Source organism: Clytia hemisphaerica, unplaced genomic scaffold, assembly GCF_902728285.1.
Source record: "Clytia hemisphaerica strain Z4C2 unplaced genomic scaffold, Clytia hemisphaerica genome assembly, whole genome shotgun sequence".
Taxonomy (NCBI): Eukaryota; Metazoa; Cnidaria; class Hydrozoa; order Leptothecata; family Clytiidae; genus Clytia; species Clytia hemisphaerica.
Genome location: NW_027104020.1, coordinates 1876463 through 1898778, shown reverse-complemented (window position 1 = coordinate 1898778; position 22316 = coordinate 1876463). Strand labels below are relative to the sequence as shown.

The window sequence follows — 22316 nt, the reverse complement described above, 5'->3', positions numbered from 1 at the left end:
AAAAGAAAGGAAACAAAAATTGTTTTACCAAAACCGGATTGCCATCCAACATAATTGGGATAATTACCTTATTATGGAAAACTTGCTCGTAACTATGTCAATAAGCTTTAATTAGTAGCATTTCAAATTGCTTTAATTAGTAGCATTTCAAATTATGTATTTAACACAACAAAATAACACATTGTCTACGTCATTAGATCGGTAGAATAATCAAAAAGTGGAAAATCGGATAAAATCAGGGGTAAATCACAACTTCCAAAGATCCACGCCATCAAATCACCATCACCAGGACACCATCTATGGTCATCTACTTTTTCATACCATACCACATGACATCGAAACGAAGATAAAAAACTGATCTCCATCACGATTTATATCGTGCTTTTGCTGAAAAGTGTGCCGGGATACGTAGGAACTCCTACCTAAGTCACGTGACATTATAATAGAATTTCAGCGCTTGACCAATCAGAAGCTTCGCGGGTTTTTGAAAACAATAGTAGCAATATTTTTTGCGATATTCACTTTTTATTGCTTGGAAGAGCTTAAAGCACTCATCTAGCCCTTCGGGCTAAATAAATCTATGTCTCCGTACGGTGTCATTTTATCCTTGGCATCGAACCAACACTGCAAATTATCCCAAACTGGAAGAAGCTTCTTTTTTTAGATTTTTATATCAAATATGAGTATCGACTTTTTGTTGGCAAAGAGTGTTTACCATTCCAAAACATATTCATCAAAACAATTATATAACGACTCTCGTAATTAGCATGACAGAACACACTTAATTGCTTCTTTAATGATTAACAAACTGTTGACAAATTTGTGATGATTTCCAAAAAGTCTTTCGGTCTTCAAAACATCTACTAAGTAATAAATATATAAAATCTTCGTAAACTATAAAACTACGAAAAATAATTAAAATAATTTTCAAAATAAAATAATAAGCAAATATTTACGATTCTTATGAAATCATATCATTAAATTTTATTTAATTCCACCAATCACCACCGCTATCCACATCAATTGAATAAATCAAGAAATTATTTCTTTACAACAGTCGGTTAGATTGTGTACCCATATACTTTTTTTATAAAAGCGTCATAAAATGAAGCTTTCGTGTGTTCAAAAGTTTTTTGGGTCTTAAGCCTTGAAATGTTCTTTGATGTTCTTATTTTCACCATTTTAATTTCAAGTATAAATTGCAAAGAAAATGCCCATATTAAAGTTTCCAAAGCCTTAAGAATGTTGTTAATTAAAAATTTTGCTCTTATAAAAAAAGTGAGGAGCAGTTTATCGTTTCTATAATCATGAAAAAAATTGAAAACTTAAATTTTCTGAGATTCACGAGCGTAAGGTGAAGCAAACATTGAATAGGGCGTATTTATAATGTCATAAGCCAGTATCCGGCTCTTTGAAGTCTACAGGATACTTTAGCACCTGAGCCTAATATCACTAAGACCATATTCGCACGTAATGAATGGTTCCGTTTCGCTCCACAACGAAATGAAGCCATTTTATTAGTTAGAAGTGACGTAACACTTGAAATTTAACCAATAGACTGGCTTCATTTCGTTTCGGATTGAAACGGTCATTTCGTTTTGGATTGAAAGGGAACCGTTTCGTGCGAACATGGTCTAAATCCGAGAAGCATAGTATCTCTTTTCAAAACCAAGATAAATTTCTATGCTTTGCATTTTGATAACTGAACTTTGTAGGCGCACATTTCGTCACAAATACTAACCATCCTCGATGTGTTACTGTTCGATGACCGAAATATTCAATGGAGAACTTTTTCCCAGAACGGGATGACGTTATCAATCTTTCGGATTCTTTGGACAGAAATTTTTTCACCTTTTAATGCATTCTTTTCGTAAAAGTCTTTCAGCTCTGTCATGGCCCGTTCTTCCAACTAGAGAAAAAGAACATGAAGATTTGTGGTTGAGCGTATCAAAAAGAGAACCAGTTTATGATAGTTGAAGCAGTGAAAATTATAAACCAGTTTACAAATTTCGAATTTAAATCTCAAACGTATAGGTGTATACTACCAAACCAATCAATCATTGATATATATCATGTTAGTTTAGTGATTCTCGAAAGCTATTTCTGGTCCAATAACAATGTTCCTTAAAGGGATAATCAGATGGTCTGAGATATTTTGCCTGCAGATAACTTCTAGGATTTTAGGAAAAAACTCTAAATTTTTCGGTGTACTTATTTTCCTAACTCAAGTTATGCCACTTTGAAATTTTGAACCTTTGCTTGAAAACAATAGAAACAAGTGATACTTTTATGGACCTACCTGGTTATGCATTTAACACATATATAATTGATATCTACGTGAGCATGAACGTTAAACAATCCTTCAGAACACAAACAGTGACGATTTATTAAAATTAGTCGTTTGTTTCTTATAAAAAAAACGTTTAGAAACCAAAATTTCATGCTCTTGAAATATTCTTTTATATTCAAGACTTCGTGAGCATAAAAAGACATCTATCTCATCAAAAAATTGAGTAATTTGGCTAAGAACATTGATGTATGCTTATTAATAGTGATTCTTATAGATAAAGATGCGTTTTTTGAGCTGAAAAGTTTTTTTACAAAAATCTGCTTGACCCATCTTTTACCTACTTTCATGCAAAAAATCAGAAAAAAACAACGGTCCAATATTTCACAATGTCCAAAAAACCCTTTTTTAGCCGTTTTTTGGCCCAAATTTGCCCAAAAACATTTTTTTTTCGAAAATCGGGCTCAGTCACATTCGAGGGTTTATAGTTATGCATCTTTGTGCAAAAAATCATCAAGAATGAAAGAGCCAATCTCGAGAAAAGCTAATACCTAAGTAATTGATAATGTGCTTATAAAAAAATATTGAACTTGGCCAGTTCTTCTATAAAAACACGCCAAGCAACCAAAATTTCATGTCTAAACACACATATTCTTCAAAAGTAAGCCCTCATGAGCAAAAAAAACATCTATCTCATAAAGAAATTGAGTAATTTGACTAAGAGCATTGATGTATGCTTATTAATAGTGATTCTTATAGATAAACATGCGTTTTTTAAGCCAAATAATTTTTTTTGCAAAAATCTGTTTGAGCCATCTTTTACCTATGATGGTACCCTACTTTCATGCAAAAAATCAGAAAAAATTAATGATCCAATTTTTCACAAAGTCCAAAAAACCCGTTTTTTAGCCGTTTTTTGGCCCAAATTTGCTCAAAAAAATTTCTTTTCGAAAATCGGGCTCCGTCACATTTTGGCCACCACCGTTTTGCACCTTTTTACCAAAAATCAAATGATTCCTATGATTCAATCTCGAGAAAAGCTGGTAACGAACGGACGGACGGACAGAGGTGAATTTATAGGACCTCCACCCCACCGGGGTAGGTCCAAAAAGTTTGAAAAGTCCCTGAAAAGTCCCATTTTTCGAGATTTCAAATTGGCATAACTTGAGTTAAGAAAATAAATACACCGAAAAATTTAGAGGTTTTTCCTAGAATCCTAGAAGCTATCTGCAGGCAAAATATCTCAGACCATCTGATTATCCCTTTAAGTTATTAATTAGTTTCGAAATGACTAAATATGATCACATAATTTTTCGAAGAAGTCAGCATAAATTCTCGTAATTTCGATTAAAGAAATTTTTGGTTGAAAATTGGGAAAAAATAATTGTCTCTCGAAGCGTTTTAAAAAACGTCAAAAAGAAGCAAATTTTTTTCGGTTTCGTGAGGGGTCAATTTTCTAACTTTGGCTCGGACATACCAGTCACCTCGTAAACCTACGAGTACCCCCCCCCCTCCTAGACGAGAGTTTACTCCTGACTGAACTTTGTATTTCCGATAATTTTTGATTACGCTGAGTCCAGTGAAGTAGACTAGGAGCAATTGACGAGGTCACCATTGTGAGAAAAGCACACAAGAAAGACATGAAAATTCCAAATAACAAAAAACTACCTGGAGTTGAAAAACATAATTAAGAATGGGAAAAACAGCCGCTACCACAGTACAGAAAGAACGTGAAAGTACGTGAAAAACTGAAAGATACAAATAACCTCAAATTTTAAAATTTACCTGGATGATGGTCAAAGGCTTTTTCGAGTCCCTGAAGAAAAAACGAAAAAAGAATTTTTTAAATTTTGACGCTAATAAAGATTTTTATGATTTGAATTAAGAAAATAAAATCAAAATAAACCGTTAATATATAACATTATCCTCTAAGGAGGACACGAGAATTTTCTATTTCATTATCGATCGTTCTACATGATTTTGCTTTTTTTATCCTAAAACTCTATTTCAAGAGGTGTGCCCTAATGGGAGTATAAATGTAAGGAAAGTATTCCAAATTAACACATTCAACTGAATATACTTTATGATCTGTTCTTTTTCATCTTCTTGATCTTGGATGACGTTGGTGAAAACTTCTACTTCTTTGTGTTCATTTTGTGGTTGTGTGTTGTCATGGAGATTTATAGTCGTCTTGGTTACAGGTGGTAGAGCACCCCATGCTGATCTAAATCGAATTAGAGATGTCCTAAATCAAGTCAGGAAGAAGAGAATGGTTCCGCATCGTTCCGAAACAAAATGGTTCCAAAACAAGTGTGAACGTCGAAATTCGAAATGTCAAAAAAGAAGATGTTACAAAGCAAAACAGATTGAAACAGTTTCGCTCCACTATTTTCATCGGAACGGAACTGCTCCGTTTTCTTGGCCCGGAACGTTCCGAAATCAATATGAACACTCTCGATCCGTAACGGACCAGTCTTGTATCATTCTTTTCAAAGTGATAAACCTTTTTAAATTCAATTGGATTTAATCAATTCGATATACCACCATCCTTTAAATACCAAGAAGTGCTCCGGGAAAACCTGATTATAGCACGAAATATTCAAATGGCTTCGACAAACCAAAATAATATAGCACAACGATAGGTAGATTTTGAACGTATTCGAGCAGGTCCAAATTTACCAGCTCTGTCCGCCAATCCACCCAGCAGTAGTCCCCTACAACTGACCCCCTTGATCAAAATGTTTTCACTATATTTTACTTACTTCGCTGGCCCTTGTTTTTCTTTGGCAATTATCTTGTCACCAAGTCTGTAAATTTGAAAAGAGAAAGTCGATAAACAATAGCCTACTGGTTCTACGCCAGATTGATTTGATTCCCGATTGACCCCACTGACATTTTCGTTATATTTTACCGCGGAAGAGCTCCCGAAAATCCCCGCAAAAATTTATCCATTAAAGTAGAAAATCGAAAGAAGATCACAATTCTCTGTTCAATTAATGGGTATTCAATTCCCAAGATGATTGAAAAGGTTTTTGAGATTGAAATATTAAGTAAACAAATCATAATATATGGCATAAATTATGAGGATTTTATTTTATATAAAAATGTGTCCGCTTTTGGATTTTCATAGGAGCTTATCGAATAGTAGAACGTTGAATTAGAGAGCGTCAAATGTACTTACAGTAGCTTTTTCTTGAATTTGGGAGGTGCTTTAATATGTTGTTTTCTCTGAGTATTATTCTTCTCAACTTCTTCACCGAGTTTAGGACTGCTCTCTTCAGATAACAAATCTATAAATGTTTTGACGGGTGGTGAGGGCGTGCCACCTTTTGATTGACCCCTAAAAACATATGCAAATGAGGTAGTCAAAGCCCGACATTGAAACTGGAAATACAGCTGAGTTCCATAACTCGAAAGTTCCTTAACCCGAACAAATTTAAGTTCCCCGTACGTGTTCGAATTACAGAGACTCCACTCTGCCATATTGTGAGCGTGAAATAGACAACAGACAAAAACTACTTTAGGCGTAGAAACTTTCGCGAGCAGAAACTTTCGCGATTTTCGCGAATTTTGGCCATTTTCGCGAAAGTAAATGTCTTTAAAAATTCTAGGAAGGGCCATTCGCGAAAGTTTATGCTCGCGAAAAATTCTTGACAAAATAGAAAATCTGTAAAACTTCAAACTTTGAATAAAATGTAACTTTTATGGCACTTTTTAGACTGCTAAAAGACTAATAAGTCAAAGGACAAATGTTTCAAGCCAACCCAAGAAGTATTTGCGTCTCTAAGCCATCTTTTCATGTGAAAATTCTCAATTTTACGTCTTGATTCGCGAAATTTTATGCTCGCGAAAAATATTTTTCCGTTAAATTCGCGAAAGTAAATGTCGTGAATTTCGCGATTTTTCGTCCTCGCGAAAGTTTCTGCTCGCGAAAGTTTGTACGCCTAAAGTATTCTTGCTGTAGAAACTCTTGAAAAGCGGAGTCTCTATAACTCGAACCAGCACGGGAAACTCAAATCGATTATCAACTAGATTGATTTATAAGGCATTGTTAACTGAAGGGACAGGAAAACTTGTTCGAGTTAAGGAGACATTCGAGTAAGAGTTTCGAGTTCTGGAGATTCCACTGTAATAATAGATATCACAGAAAGATAACAGCTCCGAGGATGACTGGCATATATTTTTCTAAATTTTTTTGTTAACAACAAAATTAAAGTAAGAAATTGGGAAAAAATTGAATTGTTAAGGCACACTTTAGCTCAGTATACTAACCATGGGCAGACATTTTCTTTTTTCTCTTCATTTATAGTATTAATCACACTAGCTTCTTCACTTTCTGATTTACTTTGACTAGCCTGCCTCCTCCGTTCCCGTTGTGATTTCTTCTTGAAAGGCGAAGGAGTGTTTTGCTTTTTGTGTAGCAGTTCTTTGGACTCGAAAACTGATGGTGATACATTGGTATTTGGAACTTTGGACTGATTTACTTTTCCCCATGATGAAGGTTTTTCATCAACCTAGAAATATATCAGTGAAAGAAAAACCGTTGCAGGAATAACAAGACGTTTCGAGTTAAATAGTGGCCGACAAAGTGCTTTTGTGGCCCTGTATAAGCCTGTGTTTTCTGAATTGTTATTTTCCACAATTTCCAAAAGTGAGTTTTATGCAGAATAGTTCCGATTTTTTTCTAAAATCCTAAATATTGAATACTTCAAAGGGCTGGACTAAATAAATTTAAAATAAATTTCACCCCACATATTAAGGTCATTTTCAAAATTTAGATTCATCTGGACCTTTGCCAAAAATTCAAAGATTGTAAAAGCTTTTTAGGTAATTAAAAGCTAATAAAAAAGTTTACTTTTATTTGGCGAGTTGTAGTATCCATTGAACTCGTTTGTGAATCGTCAACGAAAACAACTTGTTTGCTTTCTTCATCAATACGCATATCTTCCACCGAATTCTTCTCAACGTTTTGATTTTGTTTCTCAACAATTTGACTTTGTTGTTCAACATCGCTACGACTGCTATTTCGCCTTCTTCGTGCTTTGATTTTATTCAAATCAGAGGTAATTGCGTTTTGTAGTTCTTCTACTTTACGATCCACTTCTCGATGATGGAAGGAAGGAGTGATAACACGTTCGTCCATATCGGCCACCTGTGAGCAACAGTATAATAAAAAAATAAAGAACAAAATCCAACAAATATCTCGAGCTTAATAAGTTAAAGAGTAGAGTCTCTTTTCTTTAACTCGAACCTCTATAACTCGAATAAATAGGAATTGTGTTCCCCGTGTGTGTCTGAGTTATGAAGACTCGACTACACATCCACATTTGAAAAGATTATTGAGAGCAATAAAACTTAAAGGTACATGACTATATATTGGTGTTAGAAATTTCTAGTAGAGGACACTTGACCTCTACTGATTCTAAAATATTATCATTATTCAATAGCATTTCAAGCGTTTCGCGATCAAAAGTTATAGTCTCTAGAGAAGAGGTCACTTTGAAGCTGAAAAATTCCCTTTTATGTTGTGTTTTTTCCATTGAATAAATTGAAAATTATTTGGATAATCAACTCATTTGTTTGAAATCAAAGTCAAATAAATAAATGTTGGGTAAATCTTATATCTAATTTGGAATATGAAAGTCCAGATAAATATACTGGGTTGAATTTTATAGCAATCTAAATGCATTAAAAAAGATGCGCCGGCTTACCAGAAATTTGTATTCGTCACTCAATATCTCCAAATCTTCATTAGGGACATTCTCCAATAACCTGAAAGAGAAAGAGATTTTGGTTTGGTAAGTCAGGTTACGCCCTTTCTCTTTAGTATATTTTTTCAAGCAATTTTGAAGCCCTTTATTTGCCTAAAATTCAACCAGGCTCAGATTTGTTCTTAAATTGTCCTTCTTATTTTGTTGTTTATGAGCCTCACTGTTTTTATAAAATCGTCCTCATCAACTAAAGAGTGAGAATCATGGACAGAAAGACGAAAAACGGACACCAGTGTACAGTCAAATGTTTAGTCCCTTTCTTTCCATTAATAAATACTTACTTGGCGTCCAAGAAATAAGGCATATTCATTGAGATGTAATCACTGGTGAAAACACGTAGTTGTTCTGCGTTATACATACAGGAGAATTGAAAAATGTCCACAACATTCTTTAACGTCACTGCAATAACAAATAAAATCATGAGAATGGTTGAGAACTCTAGAAACCGACCGTAGGTATACGGACAAGAATTATGGTATCAAAATTAGACGCTGACCCTGTGCAGAGAAAATTGAGCCCATTTTTAGCAAAAAATGCACCAACCTACAAGCTAACACGGACCGCTTTAAACTAACCTTTTTCTGACAAGCAGACTTCGCAAAGTTCTTTCAATCGTAAAATCAGGAGCTAAAAGTAAAAGGTAACAAAATGAGCGGTTATCAAAATTCAACAATTAATATTTTGATAACGAAGGGTTTCTAGAAAAACGTCATTTCAATTGGTTATCGTGGGAATTGATCAGCTACAATGTGATTTTCGTCCTTCCTTATTTGCACAAAAATTCAAATCACCATTTACTTAGTTAGCCGACGGATTGTTGAAGCTTTAAAAATAAAAAAATGTCCGTGACAAACTTTTTGATTTGTTCCTTACTCAAGTGATCCGGTACCGATTCGAACTTGAATGTTACCAAGCTTGAAAACCCGCAGTTTTCGCGTAATTTGCGTTATTGTTTTTCGTTTCCAGGCTAAATCGTTAGGCTCAAGAAATCATGATTTTTAGGGGTCTTCAAAAAATGATGGAACGTTTTGCATGATTTATGCAAAAAAGGCATTTTTAACCATAAAAACTCTTAGAAGTTTTGGTCGAGGAAACCTTTTTAAGACCACCCCATCCAAAAAAATAAGTCAAAATTTTTTGGGCCTTAAAATTTTGCCTGCCAACGCAAAATAAAACAACATACATAAAAATTGCGGGTTTTCAAGTTTGATAACGCTCAAATTCTAATTGAGAAAGAAATATATCAAAAAGTTAGTCAGGGATATTTTGAAAAAAGTGAAACGTGTTGGGACATTGGCCACTGACTAAGTAAAGCAAGACTGTAGTAGCTACGTAGAAACTGTCTTGAATATTTACCTGGTCAGCGCAAACCAAGACTTCACCGATAAATGTGACGTCATTTGAAGCTAAAAAGACACGAGAAAAAAGGATATTCAATCCAAAGGAAAAATAATATTCATCTTTAAAGTGATTAAACATATCAGTAAAAATGGATACCTGATAAAGTTTTGAAAGAGAACGAAATATCGTGAACGGAGTTGATTTTACTTTTTTGTTCGTTAATTTGCAAGTGGTTTCTTTTGGTTTGTCAATTTGAATGTAACTTTATGTTAATTCATGACGGCTATGCTAAGAAGGTCCACGCTGAATTTAATTTGCTTTATAAAGATATAAGCGTACCAGCTAAGTGTTTGATGTTTCCTGTGTAAAGGAAGTTGATGACCACATCCAGAATATTTGAAGGTACTGGTATCTTGATGGAAGACGAAGTCGACGAAGATGAGCATTCCATCCAACTGAAATTCAACATATTCTGAAAATATTCTGAAAAAAAAACAACTTGACATGAGAACTCTGAAATTTGGGACTAAAACAGAAGGGTTGGTGGAAGAGAAAACAAGCAGCCAAAATTTCATGTCTAAACACACATATTCTTCAAAAGTAAGCCCTTATGAGCAAAAAAAACATCTATCTCATAAAAAATTGAGTAATTTGACTAAGAACATTGATTTATGCTTATCAATAGTGATTCTTATAGATAAACATGCTTTTTTTGAGCCAACAAATTTTTTTTGAAAAAATCAACTTGAGCCATTTCTTACCTATGATGATACCGTACTTTCATGCAAAAAATCAGAAAGAATTAATGATCCAATTTTTCATAAAGTCCAAAAAACCCGTTTTTTAGCCGTTTTTTGGCCCAAATTTGCCCAAATTTTTTTTTCGAAAATCGGGCTCCGTCACTTTCGAGGGTTTATAGCTACACATCTTTGTGCAAAAAATCAGAAAAACTAATGAGCCAATCTCGAGAAAAGATGGTAACTAACGAACGAACGGACAGAGGTTAATTTATAGGACCGTGCAGACCGGGGTAGGTCCAAAAAGTTAGAAAAATTTTATCCAACATATACCGAACATCAATGAGCATGGGTTGGAAAAAAAAGATTTCTGAGCTGAACATTTTTTCATGAAATTAATCTTACTTATCTTAATTGTCAGTCAATCTTACGGTTTGTAAGCTAAGAAGGGATGCTTTAGATTAGAGAGTAGTTGGAAAAAAACAGACAATAACACATGACTTACCAGATCTGGCAGTCAAAATACATTTATGGCATTTGAAGATTTTCTGATCCACTGATTCGATCGTTACATCGGAGCACTCTGGACTAAAAGAAAAAGAAGTGAGGGATTTGATTTGTTGAAATTATGCTGTGAGATGGAAGTGATTAAGATCGAGGTTAATACGACAGAGTAACTTCCACTTTTTAATGAAGGATTTAGCAACTATTCACATATTAATCAAATTGAAGCTTCTAGAATAATTCTTTGCCAGTATGAACCTCTTAATTATGATACAAAAAGTATGAAGAAAAAAGGATCGGGGACAATTAAACTTACTATTTTCTCCATCCCTCAAATGAATTCAGTTTTGATGGTTCTTTCTTCTTTTTCTTTGGCCTGAAGAAAAGAATTACAATGACAAATGTTGACAACTTTTATTCAATAAAGTTCGAAAATCAAACTTATTCAAATTTACACGAACAATATTCTAAGAAAATTTGATAAGAAGTTCAAGAAAGTCCGACAAACAGTGATAATGTTTACTCTCTCCAGCTGTCAGAGAATTTGAAAGTTGAAGCAATTTCGCTTATTAGTCGAACTTAATATTTCGCAAAAAAATTATTGAGAGTTTTTTGAGTAGATTGGAGTAAAACATGGGTTCAGAAAGTTCAAGAACCAGCATAAGTGAGGGTTCAAATGACATAAGACACAAATGACATAATGACACAAAGTAAATCATCTTGTTATTGCTTTCAGGATTTCTTTCCATCGGAAAAGATGACAAACATGTTGATTTAGATGCAAATACTTTTTTTTATCTTCTTTGGATTCACGTTCTTGTTTCTCTTTAAAAACCGAATAAGCGCTCTTTTCACTGTTGCTTGTCGGAGATGCAGCATTGCCAATATTTCCACTGCCAGGTCCTCCCTGAACAATATCCCCTTCATTCTTCGGATATTGAAAGTAATCATCACTGGGATCAGCCAAATCAAGTTTTGATAAAGAGATCATTTCTTTAGGTAGCTCTTCAACTTCTAGATCTTCATCATTTTCCAGTTTCCCAGAAGTAGCCTCATCCTCCATCTTGCAGTTATAGAGAAAGATTTTACAATCATTAATAGGGGTGCTTAATTTCATGCAATGAATTGTTGATGTTTCGAAAGTACAAAAGATTAGGAGCGGTACAATTAATATATAGAATCCTGAAATGTTAACATGAAGATTGGCGCGGAGGCGCCATGAAACTCTCAGTATGAAATAAGGAACTAAGTCAACTCTTAATATATGAGCCCCCCCTCCAGCGGACCCTTAATTCACGCAATCACGCAATTTTTTTTCGAAATTCACGCATTCACGCAAATTTTCCTCGAGTTTCACGCAATAACGCAATATTCAGAAAATCGGGAACACTGCACACAATCAGTGGAAAAAAGAGAAAATTCACGTATTCACGCACAAAAAAGCCCAGAATAACGCATTCACGCAGTCAAAAAGTGGATTTTCACGTTCACGCAAGTTTTTTCAATTCACGCATTCACGCATTTTTTTTTCAATTTTCACGCATTCACGCAAACCGCTGGGGGCCCCCATATATAGCTGCTCTATCAATTTATCGAGGACCCCATGAGGAGATGATAAAACCTTCCAAACGAAGTGTTAATATATACAGTAACATACTTTAAAGAATCACATAAATGACAATTTGAAAATCAGGTATGAACTGTATCATTTATTTGGTGAAAAAAAACGATGTCTCATTCGAGCAATTAACTTCAAAGTTGTTCCTCAAGCAAACTGGTCAAAAATACAATAAAACTCACTTTTGCGATTGTTCCCATGTTGCCACGGTCTTCGGAATATACTCGTTGCAGCCATTTCTTCACTTGGTCTCCATCTTTATCTTTGAGAATGATTCTCTTTTTTCCTTCTCCTTTATTATCATACGTGCTGAACAATAGTGATGTGTATATAGGTAAGCCAAGACGTAGTTGTAAAACGAAACGATGGGCAGGAAAGCAAGTTTTGTTTTTGGACTGAAAAATAAATAAAGGTCAGAAATACTGTACCGAGTTGATAACTAATAAAGGGCTTACAGTCAACTCTCTCTCTAATTCGATTTTTATTAATTGAATCTCTCTGTAATTCGAGCAAAAAGTTTGGCCCCTCAGCTGGAAAATGGTTTAAATACTCTCTATAATGCGAATTCTTTCTAATTCGAATTAGAGAGTTAGTGGTAGAATTGTTCACACTTTGATATTTTTTTGATTTTAGTTCAGGAAAAGTTGATCTGTAAAGGCCATATAAGAAAATATACGTAATCTCAGGGCAAATACTTTTTGTCATCGGTTAATATTCTACGGTATTGCCATCTTAAACATAAAAAAACTAGCAGTCCAGCAAACAAAGTAATACAACAAAGTACACTGTTAAAACGAATATGAAGAAAGGTAATTTTCGTTTTAGTGAAGCAACGAAGAACTGTCGACTGACCTCAATCACAAGATCATGTAAATCATCATAAAGGTCTGCTTTCTCAACCAATCGACGGAGATCACTTTCCAGAGTCGAGGGTGAAACTTCTGGTCTTCTCTTCATCCTTAATAACAGAAGCAATTTTAGTTCACGTGTCAAAACATTTTGGTGAGGAAAATCATAGAAACCAAGAACAAAGTATACACAGTCCCACAATGGCTCTTATGAGTCCCAGTTGACAGAATTTCTCATGTAAAATCCAAAAACGATTTCAAAATTCCGAACAAAAACATCTAAAATTTGCAAGTATCAACAAAATGCAAAGTTAAAACAAAATTTTGAGAAAATCTGGTAACAGACACATGAACGGAAGAACGAAAGGACATTGGCTGATTTTTATCTATTTATACGACCTCCGAGGTCGGTCCATAAAGTGAGAGAGCCGACAAGTATACTCACTCGGTTATAGGGTCGAATTGTATAACAGCGTACGTTCGTGATTTTGGATCACAGAAACAAGCGACGGAGCGATACACCAACGGTACTCGTTCCAACATGATCTCTTCATGGTCAAACCTGGCTTTCTTCGTCCGATCGTTTAGCTCTGTCAAACTTAATTTCTGTCCCGATTCTACAACCTCTACCTTATTACGCGAAGATCTCGGTGTCGCTGACGAGTGAGTATCTTCCGGCTTAGCTCCTTGTCCGGGTTGTGTCCGGTTGCTGAAGTGTCCAAAATACACCTGTCCGGTATCCGTCGTAATCATTAAATGTTTCCCGAGCGCAATATCAACGACATTGGAATAGACTGGTAACTTGCATCCTTGCCAATAACATTCTCTGAATTGTCTTGTTGAGGACCTCCATACAAAAACCTAAATAAAAAACAATAACAGTACTCAAATTGTAATGAGAATCTAAGATCATGGCAAGATCAACTTGTCAATGTTTTCCAGCTTTACGAAATTTATATTAATCGTATTGACTTCAACGCTTTAGAAAGAAATGCTCATGGGGCTAGTCAAAATAGAATCCCTATTGGAAAGAATGCAACAAAATGGGTGAATCTTTAGACACACCCAGTTTATAGTAGATTTTCTTTCGAATTTTCTGAAATAAAATCTACGATACACAATATTGCCTACATGAAACACCATCTAGTAACTGGTTTACGAAAGATTCGTTTGTTTTTGCTACAAGATAAGTACGAAATACATGTATATAATACAAACATGAAACAACTTACAACTCCAGTACTTTGAAGGATGGCAATCTGCAATGGTTCTGGCTTCTCGAAATCTGATCGTTTCAATTGCAACTCACCTCCAGTCACTCTGATTTTCGTTCCCGGTAAAAAAGAACCAATATCTTTGATCTTACGACAAACGAAATCTTGTAAAATGTAAACCTCCCCATCCTCGTATAAACAAAGGGTAGCTCCATCACTCGCAGCTACCATCTTGACTTCCGTCTTGTTACGTAGCAACCGACTAACTTGTTTAGGTGTTATCACGATTTCTTCTGATTTGAGTAGACCCATCTGTCCACCGTTGTATCCAAACACGTAAACTTCTTTATCTGAATGGATGACAGTGTGGAAACGACCTGCTGCAGCACCCATAATCTGTTTCCCTTTAAAGTTCTTATTATACACTAACTGAGGGGTAGACGCGGATATCGGTGCAGGGGATAAACCTAACTGGTGGAAATCATTCAAACCAAAGGTGTAGACATCTCCAAGCTCTGTCACAACTACAGTATGGTGATTTGAAGCAGCAATGATTGTGCAATGATAACAAGATAATGTTTTTATTGGTTCTGGGTATAATAAAGTTTGTTCTTGACCGTGACCTAGTCTTCCACCAGGTCCGTGACCACACGTAAAGACATTCCCTTCATTAGTCAAATAAACAGTGTGAAATTTGGTCACCACCACATCCTTAACCGATTGCTGACTATGAAATAATGTCTCGTTCAGTTCAGCTGTATTGCGGCTCTTCGAATCACCAAGTCCTAATGTGAAATTGACATTATTACCCCATAAATGGACTGTATTTTGTGGTGTATACCAAGCCTTAGTTTCCTTTTCCACTTTCTGTTTAATTTCTTCAACGAAATGTTGCGGGTAAAACCCTTCATGCCCAGTCTCCCGATTTTTCCCGATTGCCCATCCCGTTATTCCAGAAGGACGATCAGCCATTTCAATGATGTCATCTATTTGTATAGTGAGTTCACTTTGAAGCTCGGCCTCGTATGCAACAACTACGATACCCAGCTTGGTCATTCTTTCTGAAAAAAAAAAAAAAAAAAAATTTATTTTCGAATGATTAATCCGTTTCGTTATAGCTTGAAAAAAAAAGCTACTTTTTACTCTCTTTTTAAAAAATCCTGAGTATTGAAAAGTATTGAAAATTTTGATATAAAGAGGACCAGTCATCTGGGGGAGGAAAACTCCCCTTCCATTCTTTCTCAATACTGAAATTCCCAGTGGATGCAGTAGTTCGAAGAAGAATTTACAGGGGATCTAAGGAAAGATTCTTTAACATTTGCAGCGGGTAAAATGTTATTTTCAAACTTCCAGGGGGTAAAGTAGATTTTCCACCCTCACTTTTAAGACATGAAGAAGAATTTTTCCGACGGTTCTTTTACAAATTTTACTATTTTCCAGAAAGTAACCACGCATTTTCAAGAATAATTTTTGGCTTGAAAAGGTTCGTCCGTTCCCCTGTTTGGATTTTAAATGGAACAGTCCAATCACAATGAATAAAGATAAACAAATGCAAACTTTTCTTCTTTTTGATTCTTGGAGAGTCTTGGGTGACAAGATCCAACGGTGATAAGCCTTCGCTATCGAACGGTTTCCATTCTTTCAAAACCTATGAATGCAAAAAAATGTAAAAATGTTTGGTAACATTGAGGTAAGACAGGAGGTTACACAATGGGCGGTAATTTTGTCAGACATCTTTATGACTGAACACGAAAAAGCAGTCGTTGTACCAAAATAAAAGAAATTTCACAAACGCTTTGTAGACAACTTTCACCATAAGAAAGAAGAATGTTATGGATGATTTATTTCAGACGGAATGAGCATAAAAGCACGTCTCTGAAAAACAACGTCGAGTCTAATTTGTTGGCCCTGTTCATAATACGGTCTCTTTTCCTCATTACGTTTTGAGCATTGTCCTTCCTTCTAGACTCCACTTCAACTTATCACTGGGTCGATAAACTCAAACTTATTTAAATAAAATATCACCCTACTTTATGTAAGTAAACAGCACAATGTATATTTCCATAGTAAAGTGCCCTATGCAAGGGTGTCCATCCAGATTCTTTGTCTTTGGACTGGAGGTTGCTTTTACTGACATTCTGCTCTTCGATCAAGTATTCCAACACATCAATATTTCCGCATGAAGTTGCTACATGAAAAACATTTCTGTAATAAAATTATGATTATAACATTATAATAATTAGACATTATAATAATCGTCATATTGATGTGGTCTATGTTCATTTTAACGCCCTTTAGACTATTCCAAGCAGTTCCCAAAAATTATCATCTCTATCCCTATCTTAAGATGAAAGGCAAGGGTTCGCTCTTTGAAGATTTGCCTATCTTACAAGGCCTAAATTAGACAGTTTGCCTTTACGGAGCACTTGGGTTAAACAAGTCATGACCATACCATCACCACATCTTTCATTTTAACCTAAAACCAGTTTTTGAACTGATTTAGAAAAACAGCTGATATTTAGATTACTTTTGACCTTTAAAAGACCTTGTAACCCTATATCATTACTAGTAAAAAGAAAGCAAACTTTAAATACCGGGTGCGCCACAAAAAGGGTTCTCTCTTTTAAGTTTATTTTCTCAAGATCTAATAAATTTATGAGAACAAATCCTTAATCACTGGAAAGAAGAAAGAAAAATTTAAATGTTGATGGGTTTTTTATTAAGTTTGGTCCGTTAGAACATAAGTTATGCTTTATTGAATAAAAAAGTTACTTTCAGAAAGTACTCGAAAACGATGAAAATCAACTTATCAAATTAAACAGAGGCATGGTGGCATAATACATCAGTTTCTTTGTTTTAATCGTTAAAAATGATGATTGGCTGTCAAAGTAACCTTTAGTTATATAAAGGAAAGTTGATTATCAATAAAAGGAAGAAAATTTGTCAGAGAGTGCCAAAAAATCTGGTAAAATTTATGAAAATGTGGTTTTCTAGATAAATCCAGCCTTACATTGACTTTATCCAGTCCAGAGCCAAAAATCAGAGGAAATGCTATGTAAAAACAAATTAAAACAATTTTGATAAATGGCTTTACCCTTTCTCGGCTTTCTAGGCTCTCTTAGTATTGCAAGGCTACTGCGATTACCAATTCTAAGATAAAAATTTAATTCATAATGTTTTCAAGCACTTTCTAGAAGTAACTTTTTTATTCGATTAAGCATCATTTTTGATCTAATGAACCAAATTTGATAAATGACCAATTAGAATTTAAGTTTATCTTTCTTCTTTTCAGTGATAATGGGCCAGTTCTCATGAAATTATCAGATCTAGAGAAAATTAACTTAAAAGAGAGAAACTTTTTAGTGACGCACCCGGTAGATAGACTCAAAGCAAGAGGTCATTCTCCAATAAAACATTTACTTTCCTTCAAGAATACAAGGATATTTTGAGCAGGGGCTTTTCAATTAAGAATTCGAGGATATTTTCAGTGGGAATTTCAAGAACAGCAGGATGTTTCCAGCAAGAGATTTTCTTCAAGAATACGTAGATATTTTTGACAAGAGATTTTCTTTCAAGAATACAAAGATATTTTCATCAAGGCATTTTCCTTCAAGAATACAAGGATATTTTCAGCAAGGCATCTTCGTTCAAAAATACAAGGATATGTTAAGCAAGGGTTTTTCCTTTAAGAATTCAAGGATATTTTCAACAAGGGATTCTTTTTCAAGAATATAGATTATTGTCAGCAAGGAATCTTCATGTAAGAATATGAGGTTTTTAGAGCAAGGAATCTAATTACAAGAATAGGATGGTATTTCAGCAAAGCATTTTCCTTCAAGATTACAAAGATATTTTCATCAAGGCATTTTCCTACAAGAATACGAGGATATTTCCAGCAAGGCATTATCGAGGATATTTAATATATATTTAATATACAAGGCAAGGATATTTTAACCAAGGTATCTTCTTTCAAGAATACCAGGGTATTTTCATTGAGGTATCTTCTTTCAAGAACCCAATGATATTTCCCTTAGGATATTTTTAACAACTAATTCATTTTCAAGAATACAAGGATATTTTCAAAAAAGGGATTTTCCTTCAAGAATACGAGGATATTTTCAGCAAGGCATTATCCTTTGAGAATACGAAGATATTTTCAGCAAGGTATGTTCTTCAAGAATGGGAGGATAATTTCAGCAAGGTATGTTTTTTCAAGAATAAAAGAATATTTTCAACAAGGAATCTTCTTTCCAAAATGCAAGGATATTTTCAGCAAGGTATTTTCCTTGAAGAATACAAAGATATTTTCATCAAGGCATTTTCCTTCAATGATACAAGGATATTTTCAACAAGGTATCCTCTTTCAAGAATACCAGGATATTTTTAGAAGGTATCTTCTTTCAAGAATGCAAGGATATTTTCAGCAAGGGAAGTTCCTTGAAGAATACGAGGATATTTTCAACAAGGTATCCTCTTTCAAAAATACCAGGATATTTTTAGCAAGGAGTCTTCTTTCAAGAATGCAAGGATATTTTCAGCAAGGGAATTTCCTTGAAGAATACAAAGATATTTTCATCAAGGCATTTTCTTTCAATGATACAAGGATATTTTCAGCAAGGTATTTTCCTTCAAGAATAGGAGGATATTTTCAACAAGGTATCCTCTTTCAAGCAGCCAGTACCTTTAGCCAAATTAGGAACATTTTTCTTACTTTTACTAGTATTCCTAATTAGGAATATGAAGCAAATACCTAGATTTTCTCCGAAAATAGAAAAAATTGCACGTTAAAAAGTACTTCATAAGATTCTTACCATTCCATTTAGGTGGGAAAGAAAGATTGAGTTCTTGACTTGCTCGGGGGACCGAGCTATAATCCCTAGAAAAAAATTCACTTCTCCCGGTATAAAATTGACATTTATTTATAAAACGCGGAAAACTCACTTTCTGTTTTTCTTGGTGATAATAAAAACGACAGTTCGTTTAATTCCTAATTTGGAATTATTTTTTTGGGGCGTTAATAATTCCACCATCCGCGAATTAAATTTTTCAATTTTTTGCACAGTTATCATATTTGGTATACCGAATCTCTGGGTCATACTTGGAATTTGCGAATGTAGCTCGTTTTAGAGATATTAAGCTTTTAAATATTTCTTCCTAAAAGTAAGAAAAATGTTCTATATTTGGCTAAAGGTACTGACTGTCAAGAATGCAAGGATATTTATTTTCAGCAAGGGAATTTCCTTGAAGAATACAAAGATATTTTCATCAAGGCATTTTCCTTCAAGAATACAAGGATATTTAAGATATTTTTAATATACAAGGCAAGGATATTTTACGCAAGGTATCTTCTTTAAAAAATACAAGGGTATTTTCCTTCAAGAATACGAGGATATTTTCATTGAGGTATCTTCTTTCAAGAACTCAATGATATTTCCCTTAGGATATTTTTAACAACGAATTCATTTTCAAGAATACAAGGATATTTTCGAAAAAGGGATTTTCCTTCAAGAATACAAGGATATTTTCAGCAAGGGATTTTCTTAAGAAGAATACAAGGACATTTTCAATAAGGAATTCTTTTTCAAAAATACGAGGATATTCTCAACAAGGTATCTTCTTTCAAGAATAAAAGGATATTCCCCTTAGGATATTTTCATCAAGTAATTCATTTTCAAGAATAAAAGGATATTCCCCTTAGGATATTTTCATCAAGTAATTCATTTTCAAGAATACAAGGATATTCTCGACAAGGTATCTTCCTTCAAGAATACAAGGATAAATACAAGGATAATTTTCAGCAAGGGGTTTTCCTTCAAGAATACGAGGATGTTTTCAGCAAGGTATGTCTTCAAGAATATAAGGATATTTTCAGGAATACAAGGATATTTTCTTCAAGGGATTTTCTTTGAAGAATACAAGGATATTTTTAGGATGGGATTTTTCATTAAAGAATACATGATGTTCCAGGGGGGGTATCGAGTCAGTGTACTGGCCCATAGCTGGTGGGGTGGTGTATTTTTTAGGTTAAATTGAGTTAGTACAGTGTACTAAAAGGGTGGTGTCAAAGCCCCGACCGTGAAAAAAAGTTAGTACAGTGTACTAAAAAGGGTGGTGGTCTAATTTTTTGGAAAAAAATCCAAAAATCAAGTTAGTACCCTATGGTCCAGTACACTGACTTGGTACCCCCCCCCTGGATGTTCCTTCAAAAATACAAAGTCAGAAAGTGATTTTTCTTTGAAAATTTTAAACATGAAATTTGATGCATTTTGTGAGAGATTTTCCTTTAAAAATAAAAAGATATTAGTTTACAGCAAAAAGATTTTCTACAGAATAGAGAGGTAACTTCATTGTGTGTTTTCAAAAGTAATTAAGATATTTCAACAATAGATTTTCCTTCGAAGATGCAAGCTTTTTCCAACTGGAGATTTTCCTTCAAAAGAATGAACTTGTCTAGGACAAGATACATATAGTGATACACACAAGACCACTAGCTGAAACTGGACACAGACACAACACACTGACAGACTTGATCCAGAAGAAAGACTTGGACGTCTTACCAAAAGCTCAGTCATACCAGGTTTGCCCTGGACCTTCGAGGTAAGACTATTCCTTACTTTATTACCATACTCTATTTGACTGATCAATCACTGAATCAAGACGCTGCCAACATAGCACAGGAGACGACTTCACAAGACACGTGATCAAGGAAAAGAAGAAAGACATATTATCATAGTCTTACTGAAACTTTCATCACACCAGGTGTGCCCTGGTTGTTGTAGGTAAGACCTTTTCTTTTCCTGTCTAATACGAACAACGCAGTTCAAGATGAATTTCAGTCCTGAACAATTCCAGACGCTTATGGCAGCTATCACTGGCGGTCAGCTACAGCAAGCAGCTCCTGCTGCGGCAGCTGCAGCACCACCAAAGAATGATCCATCCGCACTTGGGCCGATACGACAATGCGGCCTAGGCACTGACAAAATGCAGAAGCTCATTTTATTTAACGAATGGCTTGATGATGCAGAAAAAGGATGGACTACAGAACAGAAGACAAAGAAAAGATCATCCTCCTGAAAACTTGGGGAGGACCAGAGATAGTTGAGTTGATTTGTGCAGAGAGATCACACCTCAACACAGGAGCCTGAGCAAACGAAGAAGGTGCACAAGCAAATGGGGAAGGTGCAGAAGCAAACGCAGAAGCTGCATCCACCTACATTCAGACTATTGAACGGCTACGTTACTATCTGAGACGTATGGTCAATCGAACAATGGCCATGCACCAGCTTCTGGGGACCAAACAAGGAACACGAACGTGGGGTGACTTCCTTCTAGATCTCGAAAAGAAAGCCAAGTCCCTGAACTTTGACAAGAAACCTTACACCACAGAGGAAGCTATAAAGGATGCTGCCATATTCGGCATGAATGATGTCAGCCTGAGAGAGAAGGCGCTTGCGGAGGATCCAAACCTAGAGAAACTTTCCAGATGGGGCCAAGCACGAGAAGCAGGCCGAGACGACGCCCACAGCCTGGACAAGACAACACTTGTCAAACGTGTTCGACACGAAATGAATCAAGATAATATGACACAAGAGGAGATAGACGAGATGATTGAAACCCTGAAAGTAATGAAGCTCAAAAAGGCAGGAAAGTATAGCAACAGACACAAAGGATCTTGCAACCGATGCAACTCCAGCCATCAGTCAGGGAGATGCCCAGCAAATGGCAAAGAATGAAGTCGCCAACCCTGCCCCACAACACGAGGACGTTCACCCAATTAGACACGATTTTGTTTGTAGGTCAACGAGACCACGGAGAGCCCCAGTACGATTTGCTGAGGAGGACTAGTCGCCATGACGGCCATACATATTTTATTTTCTTACAGTTACACAAACAGACCGCATATCGGTTTCACAGCAGTTTTTTTTTAAGAGGTATTTCATTTGACCCATGTACAAGTAGTGTGCATGTGTAACGATCTTGTTCTATATTTTTAGAC

At 35.1% G+C, this 22316-nt stretch overlaps 1 protein-coding gene across 1 annotated transcript in view; it reads right to left on the bottom strand.

Moving 5' to 3' along the window:
- Positions 1-816: 816 nt before the first annotated feature.
- Positions 817-22316, bottom strand: part of LOC136811482 (inhibitor of Bruton tyrosine kinase-like) — a 60534-nt gene continuing 39034 nt past the window's right edge. Inside the window, exons 2-22 of the mRNA XM_067068098.1 lie at positions 16351-16525; positions 15878-15968; positions 14339-15381; positions 13552-13967; positions 13111-13216; positions 12441-12653; positions 11429-11703; positions 10957-11016; positions 10642-10724; positions 9739-9882; positions 9415-9464; positions 8634-8685; positions 8340-8457; positions 7999-8059; positions 7143-7439; positions 6560-6801; positions 5469-5627; positions 5050-5094; positions 4368-4511; positions 4073-4103; positions 817-1909 (exon numbers count right to left, since the gene is read on the bottom strand). Coding sequence (XP_066924199.1) covers positions 1778-1909; positions 4073-4103; positions 4368-4511; positions 5050-5094; positions 5469-5627; positions 6560-6801; positions 7143-7439; positions 7999-8059; positions 8340-8457; positions 8634-8685; positions 9415-9464; positions 9739-9882; positions 10642-10724; positions 10957-11016; positions 11429-11703; positions 12441-12653; positions 13111-13216; positions 13552-13967; positions 14339-15381; positions 15878-15968; positions 16351-16525 — 3937 coding nt within the window. The 3' untranslated portion in view covers positions 817-1777. The remainder of the gene's footprint in view (positions 1910-4072; positions 4104-4367; positions 4512-5049; positions 5095-5468; positions 5628-6559; positions 6802-7142; positions 7440-7998; positions 8060-8339; positions 8458-8633; positions 8686-9414; positions 9465-9738; positions 9883-10641; positions 10725-10956; positions 11017-11428; positions 11704-12440; positions 12654-13110; positions 13217-13551; positions 13968-14338; positions 15382-15877; positions 15969-16350; positions 16526-22316) is intronic.